Genomic DNA, 27,500 nt, shown 5'->3' on the forward strand with positions numbered 1-27,500 from the left:
TATTATTTATCGTCATGTGTTACAATACCCATTTAATCGAAACCGATATGAAGGACTGTTTGTGGATTAATATTAAGAGCATAAAACTCGTCATGTGTTAATTAGTGGCAACATTTTCTAAACATGTATATATATATATATATATATATATATATATATATATATATATATATATATATATATATATATATATATATATAAGGATCATGAATATACACATTTCGACAAAGCCAGAAAACCCGTTTTATTTCGTACGGTTATAGGAACTTGATGTTCTCCTATATCTATATAATTCATAGACATTGGGATTTAAGTATTTCCATACCTTACACAGCAATTTAAACACAACTAATGCCAGATTATGACGTTCAGGTAACGTATTTCTTCCGTTTTCTTATAATTTTCAGTACTTATTTTCATGTAAATGCTATGCGCAGCATTGAGATAAACAACAAAAGATAAAGTATTGCTTTTCTCATCTATCTGATTATTATGAGAACTGTTACAAGAATAAGATAAAAATATTAATCGTGGAACTGGCATGCAATACATGCATGTAATGAGTAATGGAGAGGTATATAATCTAATGGTCCATCTGATTATGTTGAAGAATAAAAGAGTAATATATTAATTAATCTTATCCTCTTGATTGTAAAAGTTACAAGAGAAATATAATATTCTTATCGTCCTGATTGTGAAAATTACAAGAGAAATATATTATTCGTATCCGCTTTACTGTTTAGATTACAAGAGAAATATGTTAATCTTTTCCTCCGTTCGTGAAAAATACAAGGTTAATATATTAATCCTATCATCCGACTGATGTTGATGAAGAATACAAGAGAAATAATACTTCCTATGATCCGCCTGATCATTATGAATAATAAAAGAGAAATATATTAATCTTATCCGCCCGACTGCTTTGGAGAATACAAGAGAAATGTATTAATTTCATCATCCGCCTGATTGTCATGCAATACATCCACATGAGGAGAAAAGAAAATGAGAAATGCATCGATCATTACTGAATGTCTTTATTGATATTAATGAACGCCATGATGAGACAGCGAATTTTGCTGCCCTTTGCTGCTGCTGCTGCTGTTACTGCTGTTGCTGCTGTTCCTTAATGGCCGTAATTGAAAAACGTAATACGCGGATTTCCGACTTATTGATCTTTCGCTTTTCTTTCTCTCTCTATCGTTGTTACTGGAGTCTTTTTTCCCCCCTTTTTTATTTACCTTCTTTTTTCCTGGCGTGACTCAGCTCTCAAACATATGTACATTTGACCCCCTCTCTCTCTCTCTCTCTCTCTCTCTCTCTCTCTCTCTCTCTCGCTCTCTGCCCTTGATATTTTTTTTATTGTAACAGGATACTCATGTTTGGATGTGGCGTTCGAAATTATGAAGAGAGAGAGAGAAAGAGAGAGAGGGTTATGCATGTCATTCAGTTATACAATCGATTTCTAGGCTCAATCTCTTGTTTCCCAAGTTGGTGTACATGACGGTTGTTTCAACGTTAAATAAAGTTATATATGTTAATGTCGGCATTATTAATAAATAGTCTTGTTAAAATTTCACTTCAAGCTTACTGAGTAAATCTGGATATGCGAAAGTAAAATTTTCCAACATCAGAACAAACCACAGAATACTACTACAACTGCGGCTGTTAATAATTTAATAATAATAATAATTTATTATTATTATTAATAATATGATCACATTCAGGTGTAGAGCCACGCTATTTTCTAAAGGACCGCTGATACTTAAAAAAAAAAACATGGTAAAGCATTATCTTTTGATTGTTATTTGAACCAACACCCATTTGTCCTCTTCTCTGTCTACTTATTGTCTTTGCGTCATTTTTCGTTTTCATAATTATAATAAACAAGCCAAAAATACCATAAACCGTTAAGTGAAAAGACATAAATAACATCCGAGAGAAAATATAGTAAAGTGCAGATGGCAATGACAAAACATAATTAGATAAATTTCCAAGTAGTAGCTGAATAATACGCTACGTTCACGGTTCTCAGAGTGATGATAAATTATCATAGCGACTGGATGTCACTCGGCGAATATTCGGTGTCATTTCATCGGTCCAAATGTCTCTGGTTTCAGTTTTGTTGTTTTAATGTCACTTGCATCATTGGTCGTCTAATGCCTGTGTTGTCAATATGCTGAAAAATGTCATAAGCAACAACACACACTTTCAAATTTTATATAACACACTTTGTTGTATATGTATGTATATATATATATATATATATATATATATATATATATATATATATATATATATATAGCGTGTGTGTGTGTGTAAGTGTATGTATACTCTCAATCAATCAGTGGTACACAATACAAGTTCAGTTCAAACTTATTTACGGTCATTACACTTGATAGTTGCTTATCCTTCCGGTCCATATAAAGCTGCTTGATATCAAGTCGTGAAGGCTAGAAAATAACGAAAAAAACATAATGGCCAAACTGCCAAAGTAATGGACAAAAATGAGAAGAAAAGCCGTGATAGATGAAAGTGTTTCGGGATCTTTTTATAAGACTGTAATGAGCTCCTCCTCGTTATGATCCAACAATCCGTTTCCGTACATAGAGGGAAGAGGTATAAAGGCCTAAAAGAATCATTCTTTTCCGCCTAAAAGGATTCTTTTGCTGTAAGAGATTTCCTTTGCTGCATGACTGACAGCCGTTTAGGTAGTTAATTAACAATATTCCTGCTTTTATATTTTTGTTTCTTTTCTTTTTTCTCTCGTGAAAATGATTCAATCACTGGTCCTTCCATTCATCCCAGTAACAAAGCCGCGTCGGATATCAGCTACTGAACTCCCATTTCGCTGTAGAGTCTAATCTTCATATATAAAAAAAAAAGCAGAAATAAAATCATGATGCTATTTAACGCCTGATTGGCCTCTCTCTCTCTCTCTCTCTCTCTCTCTCTCTCTCTCTCTCTCTCTCTCTCTCCTACTGACCACAGCTACAGTAACAACAAGAATAATAATCATCATCGTCTCTATTTTCATTCGCAGTCGATGGATTCTTTTGATAAGGACGCACCGTAAAAAGAGAGGGGTGAAAGAGAAAAGAGAAAGAGAGAACTGGCCGAGAGAATAAGAGCAAAGTCGCCCCATTCGGATGCCAGATGTTTCCATTTGCTTTACTAACTTGATAATGCGATTTCGGCCTCAGACGCGTGGCGACACATTTGCGGGGATAAAGACGCATTATTTTGAGGAAAAATAAAACCCCTTTCTTTACCGCCCATCGTCCAACCCCTTCTCTCCCCTTCCCCCTTCCCCTTCCAGCCCCTTTTCCACCAGATATGATGAAATATGAGAGGTGAAAAGAGTTGAAATCGATGGTCATTTCGCTTTGATGGTCGGCTTTTTTCTTCTTCTTTCCCCTCCACATTATTTCGCCTTTCCACGACATTTATCATCACACTCTGGGTCGGTCTCGCATTGACCGGCAAAGAACATTTGTAACCTTGGGGATATGCCCATCCTAATGCCCATTCAAATGCCCTGAACAGCACTCGCATTGCAACTAAGGAGGCTGAGGGGGAAAAATTGACTACAGAATTCTTAGTTTCTCCGTCTTTCTTGACTGAAGTGAACGAAATGGATCGATTGTAAAAGTCAGGGGGGGGGAAGGGGCATGAAGGGGGGGTTTAGGAGAAGGGCCTAGGTCCTTGCTGATCATACGGAAGCGAAGGTACAAAAAGGAGAAAATTATTAAATTAGACTGACAAAAACAGAAAGGTAATAGTTGTAGGGATAATTACAAAAATAGCAATAGTAATATTAATGTAAAAATTAACAGCTCAATGTATCCACTAATTAAGAGCACAATTGAATTTATTGTAGAAATTGTCTGTCTAAAACTAATTGTCTTAATATTTTCTGCATAAGAGTGTAACATTCCATAACCTCAAGTATGACAATTTCTACCCCGCTCCATTTGTAGTACCTGTGAGCATCCTTTATCGACAAAAGTATAATGTTTGTTTGACCTAGTGAAGGAATAAACGTAGACGATTATACATGTTGGGTTGAATATATTTCCACGGTGGTTTATTATTCTTTCCCACCAAAATTGTGCACAGTAATAAACTCGTCTGACAGGTCAGTCATTATACAAGATATAATTTTAAAAAACCTTGTAGGCGGCATTATTGCAAATTGTTCGAAGATCCACCTATGTCCAGAGAATGTTCCTAACAGTTTTGCTGAGTAAGATTTTCCCTCAAAATTTCAAACCATGAGACTGACATAAATGGAACATGCTGGATAAATCAGTCACGGTACGCTGAATGGTCCTTAAAATCTTGTAAGTGGCATTAACGGATCTTGTGGGAAGATCAGTCACTGCACGATAGTTAGTCTTAGAAATTCTGATGACCGTCCGGTACATTCTCAGAAATTCACTATATATATATTAATAAAACTCGTATGGAATATCAATCATTTTGTAAGGAACAGTCCATGAGAGTTTGCTGGTAGACAGGATGTCCGTCGCCGATCAACGATCACTTTTTCGATCTGACGGATCGGCATCCTCCCTTACAGCCGGACGTTCACTTAGATTTTGAAAAATATTGTAGAGGGCCGTTAGTGAACTTTCTGGCAAACACTGGTCAATGAACAAAGGACGCGCCCAAAACGTCGAGGGAGGTCCATTTTCTAAGTGAATTTTTAAGGATGGCCCGGGCAGCACTATTATTCAAATTTCATAGACAAGGGTTCAAAAGCTTAACATGGTGCTGGACCACTGTCAAAATATCATTAAATATTTTTCATGGCCTTCAACGACATTTCTGGGAAATCATTAATAATAATAATAATAATAATAATAATAATAATAATAATAATAATAATAATAATAATAATGACATGAAATGTGTCGAATATCCGGTCACATGTTTCCAAAAACGTACGGATCAGTGACATCGCAAGTCGCACGTATGACTTGTTACTAAGTAATATATTATATATTATATATATATATATATATATATATATATATATATATATATATATATATATATATATATATATATATTATATATATATATATATATATATATATATATATATATATATATATGTATATAGATATAGAGAGAGATAAAATATTTTGTTACATTAATTATCCAAATAGGTGTTCGTCACTGGAAATCAGTAAATCATATCGTCAAAGGTTTATTTATGTATGCACGTATATGTTTACATATTTGTCATTTATAAACGTGACTTATTGTTATTCAGCAATATTAAGCGACAAATAGTACTGACTATTTCATTCACTGTACCTTGGGAATAACTGGAACCCAGGGGGAATTTTTAGTGATGGTCAAGTCGACTGCATGATTGGTAACAAACTCCTGGGTTCGAATTCGTTCTACAGGCAGATGCGCTTATCAACTTCAAATTCACTGATACAGTGAATTTACTAACAAATGAGATTTGTGGTGTATGTGTGTGTGTGTGTCTGTGAGTTCCAGCATAACTCTGAAACGCATTGAGCAATTACAACCAAACTTGGTGTACATGTGACTTACTATCTGGAAAAGAATACTGTGGGGGGTAAGACATCACTGGCAGCAAAGGGTGTGGGTAGGAAGGGGGTGACATGTAAAAATAACCGAAAACGGCAGATATATGTGTCTAATGCATAGTTTTCGAGGTCGTTGAGATGAACGGTGACCCCCCCCCCCCCCATGCCCTTTAAGTCCAAGTTCAGTCCCGATAGGAAGAGGGGTGAGAAGGGATGAAATATAAAATGTCAAAAATGCCGGCAACGTAATTAAAGCAACTATCTTAACAAGAAAGAGAGAGAGAGAGAGACAGAGTGAGAGAGATGGGGGTGTTAGAGAGAGAGAGAGAGTTTTCCCAGGCAGTGCCAGGCTGATCAGTTTTTATATATATATATATATATATATATATATATATATACATATATATATATATATATATATATATATATATATATATATATATATATGCTACATGAAGATAGTGAGAGAAATAAAAGTATACTTGATGATTATCGCAAGAGATTGTGTTAGAGAGAGAGAGAGAGAGAGAAAGAGAATCGGTTTTCATTCAGAGTTTTCCCAGGCAGTGCCAGGCTGATCAGTTTTTATATATATATATATATATATATATATATATATATATATATATATATATATATATATATATATATATAATATATGCTACATGAAGATAAAGGAGAGAAATAAAAGTATACTTGATGATTATCGCAAGAGATTGTTGCGAGAGAATAATGTGGTGTAAACAAAAATAAATTAAGAAAATAAAAGGACCATTTTACTTTCAGCCTTACTCTATTTTTTTTTTCAGCAGCAGTGAGTTTATTTAAGCGCCTTTTTCTCTTCCTGGTAGTTATTCGTCTCTGTCTATATATATCTTCTACTAACCTACCCCTCCCCACCCATTAAAAAGAATGAGAATGAGAACGCTTTACTTAATATGGACAACGTGGTCTCGATGTGCATCTAGCATTCGCTTAGTCCCTATCAACGTCCAGTAAGAGAGAAGTATCAAGTGTTGCGGCGTTGTACCCCCTCCCACCTCTCCCACCCCCTCCACCTTTTGCATCCCTCTTCCCCATTCTCACTTCCCCCTTTCCCCTCCCCCATCCCTTCTTCCTTTACCACTTTTCGTTTCTTCATTATTTAATACGACGTGGCTACATTCCTCCTGAGTAGGATTTCGATATGAGATAAGACGAGTTGTCATATTGTTTTTTTTTTCTTTTTTCTTTGTGGGGTCATATCATTTTAGACAAGTTTTTTTTTGCTGCTGTATTTTTTTTTTTACTCTTTTCCATTTTTCATTGCGATAAGTAAATTAACACTAGACACGATTTATAGGACAAATAGCTTATTGTGGTTTCCTTCATAGGATGACACCTTTGTCGGCTGTGAACTGAGGCGAAATGACCTCAAGCTGGCAAACGTCATAGCTGTCCTAAGTTCCTAACCATCATCATCATCACAATTGTCCTCCCAGTGCGATGGGAATGACTACTTTTCCTGGGACAATGAATGTTGTCATTTTGTGTCAGATACTTCCATAGTATCGGTCGAATGCTGCTGTGTTCCGTTACGTGGATAACTTGGGTTCGGTAATAATAATAATAATAATAATAATAATAATAATAATAATAATAATAATAATAATAATACATTTGAAATTCAGCTAAGCTTTTATGATTTTGTATTTGTGAAAGATACAGAAGAAGTACTATTGACTGATCAATAATAATAGCAACATGGTTGAACGTCTCGGTAGCTCAGTGGGAATTTTATGAAATATAAATTTTTAAGGCCTATACGACAATTTCTCTCTCTCTCTCTCTCTCTCTCTCTCTCTCTCTCTCTCTCTCTCTCTCCTCGTGGCTAAGTGGCAGCGCGTCTAGCTCCTAAGTGGACAACACGTGTCCCACTCGAACCGGGCGAGGAGGAACAGATGGGCGCGTTCAGTAAAATTCCTCTGTGCCTGTGTTGACCTCAGCAGAATTATGTACCTGGTTGTCAGACGACTGTTATGAGTTGCAACTGGAGTGGAGAGAAAGGAAGAGAGGGGACAGGAGAAAAAACTATACCTTCATTGCTCCGTCAAGAACGTACACCAATACAACGGGAGGTCCTGGGCGAGGTAATCCACACCCCACTTACAGTAGGTGAAACCATTCATTAATCATTCTCTCACTTTCCCTAAAAATAAGTATGCCACTACTAGTTGACCGAAGCGGTGAAATATGTACCTGGCTGTTAGTCTACTGATGTGGTTCGCAGCTGAGAGAGAGAAAGATAAAGAAAAGAAGAAAAGAGAGGAGCATAATAGCCATGTCATTGAAAACACGGGGCCCACTTCGGCGAAGTAATCTTCATCCCACCGGGATTAAATTATTCGTAAGGTAGTCTGCAGGAACAATAATTAACCCTTCGCTTGTTGCATTGAGTTTCAAACACACTCCTGACAACACTGAGCACAATATGAGCTTGTCCTTAATATTCATCCCTCTTGTTTCTGTTATTTGTTATCATTTTGTTATCCTTTTCAGTTGCGAACTGAAGCCTCGAGTCCGATCACCGCTGTCTGCTATCCAATCCCTCTGGTTCCCTCTCCAGTCCCTTTGCCTTCGGATAACAACCCCCATCCCTCGCATTTGCCCCACACATCGCAGGTTATCCTGGATCAGAAATATATCGTAAAAGTGAATTGTAAAAGTGTGATGGGCAACATCGTTGCCTTAAGGTAACAAGTGATGGCCAAGGAAAGAGATGGGGGGAGGGGGAGAGGGAGAGGGAGGAAGCTAAGGAATGAGGGAGGAGGGAAGAGGGGAAAGGAGAAATGGCAAGAAGAGATGGTGTTCTCCCCAGTAGCCATTTAGTAGCCAATATCAGGTATCTGGTGGGCTTGACCGCTTCATTGCCTCACTGGGGGAGAGAGAGAGAGAGAGAGAGCGAGAGAGACTTCCCTTATCTCCTTCAGCAATGTGGCCCAAGTCGCTTGCTTGGAGCTGCATTTGGGCGATTCTGGCGTAACTCCTCATCGCTCAGTTCTAATGCTAAGTGTTATTTCTTAGCTCCGACACATCCAAAGCTTTGCTAAAATCCCCATAAGAAAAAAAAATCGTTCACTTTTCCCCCCCAAGTTATAGCCAGAGGTGAAGGAATCGGATGCGGTGCAGGTAATGGCGCGGAAGATAGTGGGGACCGCCCCCGGGACCGCAACCGTAACCTTACCTGCTGACCTCGGCTACGTCACACCGACTCATATTACACGATTCGCTCTACCAGATGGATGGCACAAAGGATAGATCACAAAAATATCTCTCTATTTTTTCCAGAGCCCATCAGGTGGAAGTAAAGATTCTGAATGATGTAATACTATCTGCTCAGAGAGAGAGAGAGAGAGAGAGAGAGAGAGAGAGAGAGAGAGAGAGAGAGAGAGATTAATTCTGAGCTTTAGCGTTGGTCAGTGAGATCATTATCAGGGTTGACAGCCCATGAGGAAGAAGGGCTACTGCATTGGGAAGAGCAGATAAAAGAAGAAAAAAAAACCGAAATATTTAACGTAAAGAGATATGGACAAATAGAGAACTGATTCAATAGGTGTGTGGGAAAAGGCAGCATTAAAGCAACAAGAGGCGTTTTGCAGCGTTGATTTCGCAGTGTTGACATAAATGCAAAAAAAAAAGCTACTATTTTTCTTTAAAGAAATTAGAATCACTCCAATAAGGAGAGCTCAACAGTCAAAGGAACACTTCAAAGACTAGCAAAGGACTAAGCTCTATCAAAACAAATCTCTAAATATGAACGATGTAAGACTTCATACCATAAGTTTACAAGATCCAAAAAGGAAAACAATTGAAGCTCTAAAGTGATTATTTCTCTGACAAAGTTTAAATAAAAAATAATAATTTTGGCCAAAAGGTTTTAATACATACAGCGCTATGCAGGGTAAGTTAGGGTCGGGGGCCCCTTTTGGAGGAGGTACGCCCTCCCCGGGGATACGTGGCCTGGAGCCGCACCTGCAAGTACATATATTACACTGCATCACCAACCTTGCCCACTAGCAATGATAAAAACACACACAGACAAACAAGCAAACAAGCATACATGAATAACAAACAACAAACAGGCTCCCTCTTGTGGTTTATCTGACTTGTTCTCGGATTGCTCTGACACTCTGGCATTGAAAAGTCATAAAAAAGGGAACCATATAACAATCACAGAACCTATTTGTAAATGCAAATTGAAATTTTCTCTGAATGACTAAAATAGACGTTTATACATCTCACATTTGAGGCTGAATTCACACGAGAAAACTAGAAGTGAAAGAAACAGATAAGAAAAGCTATTCGAAAATCGTCTCTTCGAATCTCTGCTACTATAAGCCATTTTACGGGGCTATTTATCTTGCACTGTGCGGTTTGGAATAAAACTCAGGTTATTATGGCACTTTAAAGGAGAAAATAGGCAGAATTTACATATGAATTATTTAATATAGACCACCAAAGACACCGTTTTCTTACAAGCAACATGTAAATGATTTCCGGAAACCAGTTGCAAATTGAATGTTGTACAACTTCAATGGAGCGAAGTTCAAGTGAGTTCTCAGATCACCTTCTCAAGAACCAGTTTTTCCTCTTTTTTTTTATCGCCAACAGACAGAGTCTGACATTTCTACATTCTAAAAGGGATAGATCATACATAAGAAAACACAGAAGAATTCAGAGAACTCCACATTTAGAAGTCTTGCAGACTCTCAGAACAGGTCAGAATATTAAGCAATTCTCTTATAATATAAATGGATTGCACTCAAGTCTTTCCTCTAAATAGATTATAATTATTATCTGTCGGAATCACAGACATTTAAGCAGACTTATAACGATCATGCTGAGCCATTTTGGCTCCGTGTGAAATTGTCTGAATATTGAAAACATTATGAAAACGAATGAACATCAGAGCACAAACTTGTTCCTTTGAACTGGTCTCTTTGTAGATATAAGGAACTTGGTGTAGAGAAGCGTTCAATAAATTCGTTTAGATATGAACAGATCCTAACTGCCTGCGGTGAACTAGTCTGAAGGTTTCAATATCGTCTCCTGGCAACCTGCCATTAAGAAATATGATGCGCTTTTGGCCGGTAGGTTGACAGGGCACGATAATGAAGTGCTCAGGCTTGTTAACTGCGGCTGTCGAACATGCTGTAAATGCGCAACGAAATACCTTCACTGTCAACCATTTCCCAGCCTCCTACACCTCTCCATATTTAGCCGATAGGAGACCATCATATTGTACATTTGAATGGCAAGCAATATTACGTCAAGTGCAAGCAGTCTAAATACATCATTGAAATCGTATAACAGTCGCGAACGTAAGAGACACTCCAGTTGTTCAACACAAATATTGTATGATTAATTTATGAATAATTGTTATTCCTGAAAGTTTAACGTTTATACGAGGTTAGTCTGAGTAAAGTGTAATATAACTCAGTTACTAGACACGGTTCTAAAAATCACTTTAGCAACAGAAGAGCTGAGATTTCCACAAAATAATTGTCAAGCTGGACCATTTTGCTCTTATCGTGGATCATGTAAGATATATAGTGTGCAAAATATCACTGAAATCTGTCATTCTCAAAAACCAAGTTTTACAACAGAAATCAGGGATTTACAAAAAAAAAAAAAAAAAAAAAAAAAAATTCATATCCCCAAAACTCATCACCAAACGCAGACCGTTTCGTATTTTTCCAAGATTATGTCAGCGCAAGCTATGTGGTAAATAGTAATAAAATCACCTAAGAATAATAACTGCTTACACAGGATATACAGTAATTCTCAGAGTACATATTTAGCTAAAAAAAATTCGCTGTGTTAAAAACAAGATTTTTTTTAATCTATTTTACTTGATAGTCATTCAAGATCACGATCAATGTATGCTAAATATATTATATATATATATATATATATATATATATATATATATGTATTATATGATATATAAATATATATATATATATATATATATATATATATATATATATATATATATATATATATATAGACGTGTGTGTATGTATGTATATGAAAAGCAGCTAGTATCCCACAAGCCACTGATTAAACAAAAGTGTGAGAGACGAAACGGACAAAGAGTCAGAAGGTGACTGACAGACAGAAGGCCAAAATAGGCTGTTGCTATACTGTATACCGGATCGAGATGCAGTTGACGAGAATATTTCCTTAAACAATTAGCTGACATTTTTAACTAAGGAAATATCACGTTTTCAGAAATAAACTAGAGAGTTTGCCATATTTTATATATTCTGCCAACTGTGGTTTCAGAATAGTTCTCATAAAAGTGAAGTTTGCCAAGAAGTATATGTAAAAGATACAAATTTCTACAAATTAACCACCCAATATTATTTGTAAGCATATTGGTAATTATTATTATGATTGCTACTATTATTATAAGACACGTTTTATGTAGTTCAAGTGCTTCAGTAATATCTATCGCGATATTCTGTGTTTACATACCACGCTGACTTTTGCTTCCACAAACATTTGGACAGAAGTCTCTCGGGTTGTATGTGTCTGTGAAATGTGTCTAATAAACAACCTTACTTTTTTCCTCCGAGGATGAGGCAAATTATTCCCAGGTAATACTTCCCAAGAGAGGCAATATCATCACTAAACATTCTTTATGGTGGAAAGTGTAATAAAATTCATCCTAAGTGCACCATCTCAAAGACAGAAAGAAGCCTCCCCTAAATAAATGAGTCTCCCGTAAGCCGACCATGATCTCGGAAATCCCCGACTGATTCAAATAAAGTTGTACCGCTGATTGTTGATGTATACTCTGATATTGCTTTGTTATTCACCGGGTAACACACACACATGTACAGTATATGTAAACGTTTATAATATCGAATATACAGCCTCAAAGTATAAAGGCATAAAACAACAATTAAAAGTAAAACTGCATCTACTGACCAGAGTCATCCTGTTTTCTTTTAGCAAATAACCCATTATTATTATTATTATTATTATTATTATTATTATTATTATTATTATTATTATTATTAAGTGATGACATCGCCTTTCTTGGAAAGGTCATAAACGAGAATAATTTGCCTCCTCGGAAATAAAACACAAATTAAGTTATCTGTCAGACAAATTTAACGCGGGGTGTGGTTTTGCTGAAAATCAGTTATTTGCTTTTTATTAGAGCCTAAAAAAATGACTTGATAATTTTCAGAAGGATTTCAGAGATTACAATGTCTCTCATTAACACCAACACTTTTTAGTATGCCTTTTAAGAGATGTATGCACAATCACAACACACACACACACACACACACACACACACACACACATAAAGCGTGCGAGAGTGAGAGAGAGAGAATAGACAGACAGAGCAAAAGTGAGAGAGGGGGAGAGAGAAAGATATCTAAAAATAAAATAAATCTGAGTAAATTTTAGCACTTAAAATATATGCACAACCTCAATATATATATATATATATATATATATATATATATATATATATATATATATATATATATATATATATATATATATATATATATATATATATATATATATATATATATATATATATATATATATATATATATACATGAAAGAGAGTAAGAAAGACAGTTTTTCTTGGAATACAATATTTGAGGATTCGTTTTTCAGTCCCCATCATCTCTTTCTTCTTCAAAGTCCCCTAAACCGAATAGTCGATTTGAAATTAAAATTAATGGTATTAATAGGTCTCATTGATGTAAGACTTTACCTTAAACACAGGAAAGAGTTTCCAGACTGATAAAATATTTGTTTCCCAAAGAAAATATTGTTAGATGTTCAAAATAATAATAATAATAATAATAATAATAATAGCAGAGGAATAAATCCATAAATGAGCGTTAATAATGCGATACAAGTATTTAACTTTCAAGTTATGATAATTTTTAATTTAGACATTAAAGCCTACATTTGTGGATTCATGTTTTAAAATATAATAATAATAATAATAATAATAATAATAATAATAATAATAATAATAATAATAATAATAATAATAATAATAATAAAATTTGGAGACCCGAAACCTACCAACGCCAAGGCTGTGCAGTATATCCTTCAAAAAGCCGCTTAAAAAAAAAAAAAAAAAATAGTGCCGTACATTATTATCTTTCCCAAATCCTGGTCATGTCTTGACAGTGACTGATCCACATTTGACCAAACTTTCGAATTACTGCTAGCAGTCAGACAGACAAGCATATCACTGAAAACGTAACCTCGTTGATGGAGATGATAATTGCTGCAATAAGTAATATGTTCTGCGTTGTACAGGGAGTGCCTTCAGCACAATAAGTCAGGTATCATTCATGCACAGCGTTACTTCATTAATATTAATTAACACATAATATTTGCATACCACTGAAACTTCGAAGATCAAAGAATTTAAAAGACAAGTGAGGCAGTTAGAAATATCAAACAACTTTCTAGCTTAACTTTCGCCGCTGAATACAGGATACTCTCTGTCTTAACAACCATTCAGCTGAAGGTCAAAACCCACTGTCTGCTGTCGTCGAAAATGACAAGAAGGTATCGACCAGTTACAAAGGTCTCACAAAAGAAACAGGAATAGCCTAAATAATTAGCCTCCATTTAATTTTGTTCCTCTTCATAACTAGATGTGACTTTTCGTATTAAGAAAAAATTACTCAAGTTTAAAAATTTATATATACTGTATATATAATTATAATATAAATTTTATATATATGTATATTATATATATATATATATATATATATATATATATATATATATATATATATATATATATATATACTGTAAATATATATATATATATATATATATATATATATATATATATATTATATATATATATATATATATATATATATATATATATATATATATATATATATATATATATATATATATATATATATATATATATATATATTCATATTTATATATATTTCACACTCACAGGCCCATCCATGTTTCAGCAAAATATTAGTGTGATAGTGACAAATGTATTTGATTTTGCCTATTTTGCCTATTTAGTTATCCCTATCCCCGTTAGCGAGTCGATATATATATATATATATATATATATATATATATATATATATATATATATATATATATATATATATATATTCAAATCGCAAACGGGGAATGACTGCAGAGGTAAAAACAAATGCAATGGTCACTATCACATTAATATTTTGCTGAAACGTGGATGAGCCCTGTGCAGGAAACGAAATTCTATACATACATACATACATACATATATATATATATATATATATATATATATATATATATATATATATATATATATATATATATATATAAGTTTTAAACTCTAGTAATTTTTTCATAATACGAAAAGCCAAATCTAGTAATGAAAAGGAACAAAAGTAATTGGAGGCTAATTGTTTTGGCTATACCAATTTCTTCTGTGACAAGTCTGTAACTGTTCTATATATATACATTTTATATATATATATATATATATATATATATATATATACATACACAAATTTATATATACATACACACACACAAGGGTTCATACTCTATTAGTATATTTTGTGTAGTAATATATATTAAAATGGATTTTTTCCTCTTCATTCATCTGTCAGTTCATTCATTTCTTTAACTCAGTCACTCCTTCACAACAGAACCCGCTGATTAAAGGTAAATATTACAAAGTCTACTATGCATAGCGAATTTTGAAGTCATTTCTTTCAAATGATTTGATGTCTTTGAAGAATATTATATATATATATATATATATATATATATATATATATATATATATATATATATATATATATATATATATATATATATAACATGTATATACACTTGGAATGGATGATGGTAAATAATTGTTTTGTAAAATAAAAAAAAAGTATAAAATAAAGATGAATTACAAAACCACATTCTTGACTGTTAATGTGATGATGACAAAATAACTACTCGTATACATAAATATAATAAATATTGATGAAAAATTACTAATTTTGTCGTTATTATTTCAGATATCCACCACTTTTCGTACACCACTGTATGAAGTATTTTGTTATACATTATCTAAATGCAATGTTGCAAGGAATGCACAGAGAGCGAAAACGTTAAAAAAAAAGATAGCTTCAAAATTATCAACCAAAAATAAAGCTTGATAAAATCAACAGTAATTAAAGTCTTTGTCTTTATACAAAGCATGTTAGACGACAAGCGCCATATATATATATATATATATATATATATATATATATATATATATATATATATATATATATATATATATATATATATATATATATATATATATATATATATATATATATATATATATATATATATTTATATACATATATGAAAGATTAATGGAAAAATGATATAACCTAGAGCTTCCCTTCCTCATATAGGAATCGTGACGGCATACCCACCCTTCTGCAATGAAAGCCCGGCAACTTTACCCAAGTATCCCACTAGGAAGACGTTACTAATCCCAGGATCCAAACAATTTCCAGCAGTTTATTTGGAGGATGGCAAGGGGACCATAGGAAGGTACTGTTGATCCTCAGCGGTTAAGAATCACTAAGAATCACTGAAACCTTTCGTTCAGAAGCTGACCAAAAGAATCCCCACCTTTCTTGGTGTCAGCTTCGATCCCCGGTATGTAATGCTAGATCCGTGTGATATACTGGAAAAGGTTGAGGACGAGGTTGTGGAGGATGTGGAGGCTGTGGTGCGGCAGGAGGAGGAGGGGGAGGAGGATGGTAAAGAAGAACGGGAGGAAGAGAAAGAGTAGAGTAGAAGAGAGAGGGAAAACGGAATGAGGGGTGTTTCATTTCCCCGCCACCAACAGAACATTTGAATTTTCTCAGGTCTCCAGAAGCAATCTGAGAGGGAAATAAGAAGCTGCGATCGAGGCCTACTTTTACGCGAGCTGCCTTTACCCGAGGCTTTGCGTTCTCTTTCTTTCTTTCTGTCTGTCTGTGTGTGTGTCCCAGGGGCTCGGCGATAGGAGGAGAGGAGGTAGTAGTAGTAGTAGTAGTAGTGGTAGTGGTAGTAGTAGTAGATCCCGGATGATGATCTTACCCTGAGACCATTCTGAAAGCGGAAAAGGGACCGTATTACCTGTGTGACGTCGACATGGTTTACAAAGACATTTGAAAATAATTGATTCTTATTTCTTTCATAATGGAAACTGGCATTTGAATGGAATTCTAGGCAATAAGACTTTAGAGCAAGAGTTAATTTGATCAAGTTATTCTTGACTGAGAACGAAAAATCTTAGATAAAAATCTTAACTTAAAAAAATCGTTTATACAGTTATGTATGTAAAGACTAAAAGCTATAAATAACGTCCAATGTTTTTTAGATTAAGTTGCAAGAGAAGAAAGTCTGAGGAATTATAGAAAGTTAAGGACCGCAACAATCTTCAGATAATGAGGATTGTTCATTTTTTAGCTAATGAAGGTTTTCTTTGCAAAGAAACAGGCGCGCTTGAATCTGATTATCGAACAAAGTCCATACTGTGTCAGGCAAGCCTTAGATACCCCACGGGCAAGAAATTTTTGGATTCGTGTCTTCATTGAAATTTATAAGGTGGAATATAAATTCGTGAATGTTTTTATCATAATGAAAACACTGCTCACTACGTTGTCTCATTTTATATATATATATATATATATATATATATATATATTATATATATATATATATATATATATATATATATATATATATATATATATATATATATATATATATATATATATATTCCTCGTCATGAGTGTGTACGTTCTCGGTTAAGAGGATACCACAGATAAAGATATCACAGTAAAAAGAACCGTAATTATATCATTTCTGCGAGGCGAAACGCTCTTGATAAGGGGTTTTATGTGGGTAATTTTTACAATGACCTGAGATAAGATCAATTCTCCAGCCGTGATTTTCGACAGGTGTATATCTTTAGCCGGATGGAGTGTTTATTTAAAAGAAGGTTCTCTCTCTCTCTCTCTCTCTCTCTCTCTCTCTCTCTCTCTCTCTCTCTCTCTCTCTCTCTCTCGTAGTTTGGGTGATAACACGTCCAGCTCACAACTGAGGGACCTGCGCTCGAATCTCTAACCGGACGAGAAATGACAGGTGGGCGCGTTCCTTAAAATCCAGTGTCCCTTTGTTGACCTAATTGGCAGACGACTGTTGTTGGTAGACGCTAGGGTGTAGAGAGAGAGAGAGAGAGAGAGAGAGAGAGAGAGAGAGAGAGAGAGAGAGAGAGAGTGTTCACTGCTCTGTCAAAAATGTATGCCATCAAAACGGGAAGGATTTGACAAGGTAAAACTCATCCTAATAGGAAGAAACTATTCGTAAGATATTCATAAGATATTCTCAAGGACAAATAAACGTGGGAATCTCAGCAACCAAAAGGTTAAACCAATTATTGCGCTCTCTCTCTCTCTCTCTCTCTCTCTCTCTCTCTCTCTCTCTCTCTCTCTCTCTCTCTCTCTCTCTTACGTTTTCTATGTAATCGCATTTTAGTTATTTAGGTGCTTGCACGTAAACCTTCTCTATATACCTCTAATTTACCTAGGTTGTGACTCTCTCTCTCTCTCTCTCTCTCTCTCTCTCTCTCTCTCTCTCTCCCTACGGTAACTAGCAATTTCTTTGCATTAATTAGGTTTCGTTACATCGACTCAAGGTAATCCGATAAGTAGCCGCTATCTCAATTTCTCCGACAATTCTTTGTATGGAACGGAACGGGTCTAAGGATACGGCGTTACCGCAGCCCTCTGTCTTTATTGACAACAGGAGATCAGGGGAGCAACTTCCTCCCTCCCTCCGTCTCTCCATCGGGTACAAGAAGAGAGAGGTAGAGTGAGATGGAAGACTAAATGTTAAAAGACTGATGTAACGTAGAATTTATTGATATCTGTGTGATATTAGGACGAACATTTGGGTTTTGTTTGTATTTTTTTTCTTTATTTCTAAAATGGGTGAATCGCACCAGATGAGAAATTTCGTAGTATATTCTACGACTGAAGGGTCGTGTCCAAAATACTGATACTTGAATTTTAGTGTTTATATTATTTACTCTTTTATTTTAAGGATGAATCTCTTCTGATGGATGCTCTTCATATAGTTTATTTGCAGAAGGGACAGTATGCTATTAGGACATCCTTTTTTCCTGGCGGAAGGAAAAATAAATTGGCAAGCATTAGAAAGACTCGATGGAGAAGGAAGAACCTAGAGGGAGGGATCATTATTATTATTTCAATTTTGTGGGGAAGTGGGATGCCTAATAATGGGGGTTTCCAGTGTTGCGTCAAAGGAAATCTTTAGTTTTAATAGCGCCTCCTGGTAATAATAATAATAATAATAATAATAATAATAATAATAATAATAATAGTGAACCGAAGTAATAATAATTATAGCAGTCAAAACAAAACGTGTAGTCTTGTGTTTTACCCACTGATCAGTACTTATCCCTCTTCCTCCAGTTCGCATCCTTGTTTTGTTGTCCTGATCTTCAGGTTTTATAATTTTAGTAATGTCACGAGACACAGAGATCTGGAGTGCTCCTTTCTTTGCTGTTTCCTTATCCTAATCATCATCCGTCTTTTTCCCCTTCCCACTTCATGACTCCTTCTTCCTCTTCATCTCCCATTACTATTTTTCATTTTCCTGTCATTCTGCCCATTTTTTTCCCTGCTATTGTCATGTTCTTCCTTCTCTGTTTTTACTCTTCTTGCTCCTCCTAATCTTCCTTCTCTTCATAATAGTCTGTCTCCTTTTCCTCCTCTTCCTCTACTTATCCTATTCCTCCTCATTTTCCCTCCATCCTTCGTCTGTTCCTTGTATCCTCCTCCTCCTCTTTCTCCTTACTAATTCCTCCTCCTTTTTGCATTCTTATCCTCCCCTTTCTATCCTTCTCGTTCTCTTATCCTCTCCCTCCATCGCCCTGCCTGCCATCTGTCACACGCCCCAAGAAACCTGATCATCCACTCCAGTATTTTACGCACCTTTACAAAAACCCTTCCGCCACACTGTTCGTGGATTCTGCATCTCTCTCTCTCTCTCTCTCTCTCTCTCTCTCTCTCTCTCTCTCTCTCTAGCGGAAGTTGTAACGACGTACCGTTGCTGAGAAAAGATGATTGGAGAGTGCAGAGGACAATGGCTCACTTCTGCCCAACGTTGTCCTCACGGTTTCAAGTAATTTAGGCGCGTTCTTTACAAAGGTCCTCGCAACATGACTGAAAGTTCAAGTCAGTATTTCATTTGGCGCGAGTGACAAATTTGTGGTGGGAAATGCCCAACTCTCACAAACCTTTGTTTCATACGATTGACTAATTTGCAATAGAATATACGCGCAATATACGAAATCCAATAAAACTGTTTATGAATCGAGTTCATTATTTGAATTAATCTAGTCTCAATCTTTTTAAATATAGTTTATTAGCTAACTGGATGCAGACATGCCTATAATCAATAAAGATCCTATCTTCAGTAAAACCAGGCGTTTAAGTAATGAAGGTTTTGCTAAGTATTAGCTTAAGAAGCACGAATAGACTCTTTAACGTTCACTAACAACTCTATATCATATCTTCCGTTGATTATTATGTCTGTAACTGTACCACAGTTATTTCTGTTAATTTTTATTAACACTGTTGATGTAGTTGTTACCACTTCCTAATTATTTCGTCCCCTCTCCAATGTTATTTTCTCACATAGTACACTGTAATAATAATAATAATATAATAATAATAATAATAATAATTAGAATTATTATTATAGCAGCTTTTAGGTATTTTTTATCTTGCTTATACATTTTCTATTTTATCCATCGTACCTGCAATCTATTCACTCATGTATATAGTCATGAGCTTAAATAATAATAATAATAATAATAGTAATAATAATAATAATAATAATAATAATAATATTATTATTATTATTATTATTATTATTATTATTATTATTATTATTATTATTATTATTATTATTATTAAAGGAATTAATTTTCCAAGGGTTAGATCATAGCCTACCAATCCTCTCGACTGGCAGTCCGTAAATAGCTGCCCATTCATCGCCGTAGAAATAGCCCATCCGGAAGACTGCCCAAAGTATATGCCGGAAACGTCGTGTAATCAAAATCGGTAAAAAATGACTCGTCTATTTTTTCCTCTCTTTTTTTTTCTCTCTCCTTAATAATGAGTCCGCATACGGCAGATGAAGACAGAGCGCAGGCGCAAAGAGGGGCCGAGCGCATGAAGCATAAAATATACACTGTGAACGATATGAAACATCAACCTTGTTCGACTGTGCACGCCTTCTTCTGATTATTTTTGTTTCATTTTTATTTTTATTTTTATTTCCCCTCCCCTTTTTCATTTTTTTTTTTTTGTCAATTGTGTTATCAGGATTTCTTTTCACATTCCTTTCCTTCTCATTGGGTCGGTTTCGTTTCATTAACAAATTAATTATTGAAATGTTTCAGTGTCTAATTCGGTTTTTATTCCTTTTTTTTATTTATTTGCAGTATTTATGAATATGAATGATAACATACATATATACATATATATATATGTGTGTATATATATTTGCATATATATGTATATATATGTATTATATATATATATATATATATATATATATATATATATGTGTGTGTGTGTGTGTGTGTGTGTGTGTGTGTGTGTGTGAGTGTGTGTGTGTGGCAGGATAACTCCTACTAGAAACAGCATCGTTTTTTTCAGGAAATTTTTTTTTTTTTTTTTCTGCGGGGTGGGACCAGGGGGTCACTGTACCCTCTTCCATTGTTCATTATCACTGCTTTGCTTAACATCACAAATCTTGGGACAAGAACTTTTTTTTCCCACGGCTGAGTAACAGGATGGTTGAGCAATTAGCGAGTCGTTATAATAAGGTAAATAAACAAGGCCAGGGGGATGAGGCATGTATCAAAGAGACCCGAAAGTTTTTTCTTCTCTCTCTCTCTCTCTCTCTCTCTCTCTCTCTCTCTCTCTCTCTCTCTCTCTCTCTCTCTCTCTTTTCGACAAGACTCACATCATCTTCCTTCTGCACCCTCCTCATCTCTCGCTCTTTCTCTCTCTTTGTCACAATACTCCCAAACTTAACTTCATGGCATGTAAATGTAGTTTATGACATTTTTGTTCATGTTGCATATATATATATATATATATATATATATATATATATATATATATATATATATATATATGTGTGTGTGTGTGCATGTATGTATGGATATATATTTATATACAGATACATACATATATATGTATGTCTATGTATATATAAATATATATATTTATATATATATATATTTGAGAAAATTTGGTCATGATACCCTCCTGAGTGATAAGCAGTGAATTATGCATTTGGCAGCCAGTCGACTGAATGTGGCCGAAAGCACGCTGAAGGGTGTGGAGTCAGCAGCCTCACCGCAAAACATTTTCAGAAAAACGGGGCGGGAAGCACCCTCTGGAGCCTATTACTTGATATTGAAAAATGCGTCAATAAAAATCTGTGTACGTATGTAATTATGCTTGTCTTGTGCATGTAATGTATATAAAGGTATGAAAGATTTCGGCAACGACATTTCTGTAATGATTCTCAATTTTCATTTACCAGCCAATGCTCGGCAAATGGAGCGCAAAGCGATTGTTCACTGTAGCTGAACGACACCTTAAGATGTAAACATCCTGCTTACCATATGCCGAGTGCCAGTTAGCTCATCTCTGCATAACTCAAGTGGATTTTCATTTTGTTAAACCCTTTTTGTTGTTTTATCTACAGTAATAACTTCCTTAGTCTTTGGTCCACGTTCTTATGTGTGTGTGTAGAGAGAGAGAGAGAGAGTCAAGTTCCAATGCCGAATTCTATTGAATCTCTTACGTATAAGTTACGTTGAGAGAGAGAGAGAGAGAGAGAGAGAGAGAGAGAGAGAGAGAGAGAGAGAGAGAGAGAGAGCGTCTCAGTGCCTTAAGTTAAATCTCGTAAAACTGGCAGACCTTAAAGGAACTTATTAAACAAGATTAACGTTTCTGTTGCAATCTCCATCTTTCTCTCTGCTGCAGGAAAGTCATAATCCCTTGTGCTTTGGACTGAATACATAGGATGTCTTGTCTGATTACCTCGTAAGATAAACTGATTCTATTTTATTTGTTTCCTGGGTCTCTGGGGATTGTCCTAAGTTCCGGTATTGTATTTAAATTGAAAATTCTTTTCTTCTCACTGTATACGCGAATCTTAAAAGTATCGGAATTTTCTGTTCTGTAATCCAAGCGATTCCAATTACTTTGTGTTAGGGGAAATCTTACGGCCATAGGTTGGAGCCTTTTCTTTAAACAGAAAATTTAATTTTCATGGTACATTCTGAACGTTCAGTTTTGAGACGTCACTGTGTCCTGAATGCATATGGCAACACTTTTTGGTTTGATTTATTGTTTTGCCCTCCCCTGGGAAGAAAAAATCAAGGACTTTTATCATTTATGATATAATTCTTTTCATTTCCATAATTTCTTAACCCTTCAGACAACGGAAGATATTCGATAATATCATTCTTCAGACACTGGTTGCTGAACGAGATTTATTAATGGTGGTTGTTATATATATATATATATATATATATATATATATATATATATATATATATATATATATATATATATATAATGTGTATGTAGAGAGAGAGAGAGAGAGAGAGAGAGAACAGCAACGGCAACAGCAACAGCAGCAGTGGCAGTAGCAGTAAGGGTAAACTGATGCCGGTAAATAAGAATGAAGCGAAAAATTCTGTTCAGTGACTCGGAGAAGATGATATTACACGGAGCGACAACGTTACTAATGAGACCCAGTGTCGGAGGAGTCTGTTGGATTCTCACTCATTTCTTCTTCATCGCCTCTCTCTCTCTCTCTCTCTCTCTCTCTCTCTCTCTCTCTCTCTCTCTCTCTCTCTCTGTTACTGTCTTGAAGGTTTTTTACTCCTACTGTTTTATTCTCTCTCTCTCTCTCTCTCTCTCTCTCTCTCTCTCTCTCTCTCTCTCTCTCTTTCCGGTGTCTTTTGAAGATTATTTACTCAGGTAAACTTTGTGATTCTCTTGCTGCAATATACATATTATATATATATATATATATATATATATATATATATATATATATATATATATATATATATATATATATATGTATACTGTATATATACACTCATGCATACTTCAGTTTCTTCAAATGTTTTTGCTGTTATGGATTGTCTATCTATGTCTGTACGTTATCTGAATGGTTCTGTTATATTTCATGACACTGCTGTTCAATATGCATGCAGTGCCTGATCGTAACGTTGACAAAAAAATGAGAACATTTGATAAATAATCATAACAAAGGTAATCAAAATCACACACTCAGAAACTTCTCTTTAGGAAACTGTTCAAAAGGGCCGTCGATCTTATGCGCGATTTCATGGATCTTCTTTGAATAAAAATTCTTCAGTTTATTTAATCCTTGGGGTTCTTCTGCTTTTTTTGATGGCCCAAGGTTTAAGAATTTTTGCCGATCAACAAAAGCCCGATTCATGCTCAGCTTAATGTTCGACCTAATATCATTTTCATAAATTAATCTACATATTCTGAATTTCCATACGGTAGGATACATAAGAAAGTATGTTTCATCCTCTGAGGGATATATTTCTACATAAGCACTCGTTTATAAATAAATATGAGAGAGAGAGAGAGAGAGAGAGAGAGAGAGAGAGAGAGAGAGAGAGAGAGAGGTATAAAAAGGTATAATGCTGCTAATTATTAATACGATATTTGTTATTCCGCAAGCAGGCTACCCACAAACATATATACACACATACACACACATTTCATATGCAAATATATAAAGCATTATCACAAAGGCATGAACTCGACTAATGCCATTAGAGATTGTGACGATGATTCAACTCAGCCGCAGGCGTGTTTTTGAGTCACCAGATCTATCAGTCACTCATAATCATTTCATTATGAAATGAAAACAGAACATGATTGACCTTTTTCTTTTTATTTCATTTTTGTCGTTTGAAGTGACGCGCAAAGTCCACGTGATTTAACCTTCTCGATTGTCTGTTTACATTGTCAGCTTTTAATAATGCTGACAGTGACTTTCAAACTCAAGAGAGGTTCCTCCTCCTGTCAGCTGCTGCTGTCTGTCGTCAGCTTGAGGGTTGAAGTGTCCGTTTTGACGTCCGGGCAATGAAGTGACAGAAGTGAGCAAAAGGAGTCACTTCAGTCATCCTTGTGCCTTCATTTCAAATCTATTGTTTTAATAAGTATACAGTCTTTTTGTCCTCCTTCGCCGTCAACTCAAGTTGGACAAGATGAAGACAGCTGGCAAATGTGGAGCTTTTACATATTCTGCTTTTCATATTATTAATCTCGGTTTGATTAATCCCCTGTGTTTTTTCTATTATTTGCTTTAGGTTGATTAATCCCTTTTGTGTTTTTTTTATTATTTGAGTCTAATTAATCCTTCTTCTTTTTGATATTATTTTCTTTGGTCTAATTAATCACTTTAATTGTTTCTGTTTATTTTATTTGATAAAACTCCATTGTGTTTCTTGCATTAATTTTCCTTTGATTAGTTTTCCATTTTTTTTGGGGGGGGTTTTGTTAAACCCTTTGTTTTTTCTTTTAGTTATTTTGCTGTGATTAATCTCCATTTTTCTATTAGTAGTTTTCTGTCGTTTATTTTGGTGTGATAAAACCACTTTCTTTTTCTGTTATTTATTTGGTTTGAGCAACCCAATATTTTTCTAATATTTATTTTGATGTGATTATTCATCTTTATTTTTTAGATTATTTATTTTGGTTTGATTCTTCCCTTTATTTCCTATCAGTTATCCTGGTTTGATTAATCCCTCTTTATTTCATCTATTAGTTTGGTTAATTCTCTTAATTTCTTTATTGTTCTTATTTTTGTCTTGATTAGAAGCAACTATTTTTCAATTATTTATTTTTGATATTTCACAGCAATTACAGGCTGAATGAGTCAGTGACAGATCATTGTGTACCTTAGGAAAGCGGTGTGATGTTGAAAACTCAATAATGGAAAGAATATTATTTATGAATACGTGACTTCACTTGATAGTAAAGGATATATTTATGAATACCTCATTTACTGTTTTTTACTTTTTCGGTTAACTTTAATTTATTATTATTAATTTATTATTGTATTTTGTTATTGTCACTATACACTCAAAACCCGTTATTTAAAATTTTTTACAAATGATATTTCATTCACTTCGTAGTTAGCTTTTAAGAGTTAGACCTCAGAAGGATTCTTTAATTTTTGTTCTGTTTACGGCGATTCATATTATCTTTATCTTTCCTATTCAGGTTCAGGTTTACCCTTGCTTCAGATGAGTAGGTACCTGTAATCATTAATAAAAATAATAATAATAATAATAATAATAATAATAATAATAATAATAATAAAATTTTTACGATAATGAAACAAATCACTTGTTAGTTTTTATCTGATCAAGTAACACAACGAAATAGCTGAAACCTGTTCCACTGACTGACGTTGTTATGTAGTAATAAAATTAATACGAATGTACAGTAATGCTAATATCACTGGCATGTTGTTATATGCACTCAAAACGTGGAAATAGGGAATAAGACAGATAGGAGAGAAATAAGAGCGGTGGAGAGGGAGGAGGATTCGAGAAATGTTTGAGGAGAGGAGAAGTAATATAGTGGAAGAGGAGTAGAAGGAAAGTAAAAAGAAGAACAATATGAAGAAGCGATAAGGAGATGGAGAAAAAGAATGATGAGAGGAAGAGGAAGGGTGAGGGCTTGGGTAGGGGGGATGGCTTTAGAACGAGCGGTATGGGGAAGGGGAGAGGAGGGTTCCAATGAGTGGTTGTCATAAGGGGACAGGTCTCTTAGGAGAGTTGGCTGCTTCCACCTGTGTCCCGAGTCTATTTCTACCCTTCTTCTGAACCCATTATGCATAAATAAACTTATAAACGACCTGTGTTTAAGTGAGAGAGAGAGAGAGAGAGAGAGAGAACAGAATTCTTATTACCATTTAGTTGCTCGTGTCGCTTTCCGTTGTGACTAAATGACTAAACACTTGAAATCTTCAACGTTTTCATTGCCTTCTCTCTGTGTCCGTCTGTTTCACCTTTCACTTCTCACTTCTCTCGTGTTACCCTTCACTTCTTTGCTCTCTCTCTCTCTCTCTCTCTCTCTCTCTCTCTCTCTCTCTCTCTCCAAACTTTTTCGTCGCTCTTTTTCATCCCTATCTAGTCAACGATCTGTTTATATTTTCTCTGAGCATCACTGATTCTCGCGGGACATCTAAGAGATGAAGACGGCAAAGAGGAAGAAGAATCACAAAGAGGAGACTAATTGTTTGTGTTGACGGTTTCCCTTTCAGTGATACACCCCGTTGCTAATATATTCTTTTTCTTTGTGAACAGAAAAAACGGAATACAAAATGCAAGAAAAACGTGGTATATAGTCTACACGGATTGTAACGTAAAAAAAAAAAAAAAACTTACAGTGGGCAGGCTACGGGGAGTGTATAAATAAAGTAAATATAAAATATTCAGTAAATGGTGTTTAATGGAAAGAAAATTCGAAAAAAACACAAACATATCCGATAAGTCAGTGAGTTAGTTTTTAACAAGGGAACAGTTTCGGTAAAAACGGGTTGTCATTTCTTTATTTTTCCCTCTCTATCTGGCGACAGTTATATCGGCCTATAAACAATTTGCTTTCTTTCGCATGATACTGTACACGTGTTAAGCATTCCTGTAAGTGACTTATTTTTATTCATTTTTCAAGGAACTTTAAAATCATTAAAGTTGCAAAAATAATTAGA

General features: G+C 34.8%; 1 protein-coding gene across 9 annotated transcripts in view; it reads right to left on the minus strand.

Moving 5' to 3' along the window:
• The window catches only part of LOC136846457 (dachshund homolog 2-like), a 196,412-nt gene that overhangs the window by 84,465 nt on the left and 84,447 nt on the right, over positions 1–27,500 (minus strand). For 4 of the 9 annotated variants that reach the window (XM_067117249.1, XM_067117245.1, XM_067117251.1 and 1 more), the window contains exon 2: positions 9,495–9,578. The exons of 4 other annotated variants lie outside the window; for them this stretch is intronic. In XM_067117249.1, coding sequence (XP_066973350.1) covers positions 9,495–9,578 — 84 coding nt within the window. Of the gene's footprint in view, positions 1–9,494; positions 9,579–16,706; positions 16,719–27,500 lie in introns of all 9 variants that reach the window. One more of the 9 variants, XM_067117248.1, reaches the window with a different exon arrangement.

This window comes from Macrobrachium rosenbergii, chromosome 15 (assembly GCF_040412425.1).
Source record: "Macrobrachium rosenbergii isolate ZJJX-2024 chromosome 15, ASM4041242v1, whole genome shotgun sequence".
Taxonomy (NCBI): domain Eukaryota; kingdom Metazoa; phylum Arthropoda; class Malacostraca; order Decapoda; family Palaemonidae; genus Macrobrachium; species Macrobrachium rosenbergii.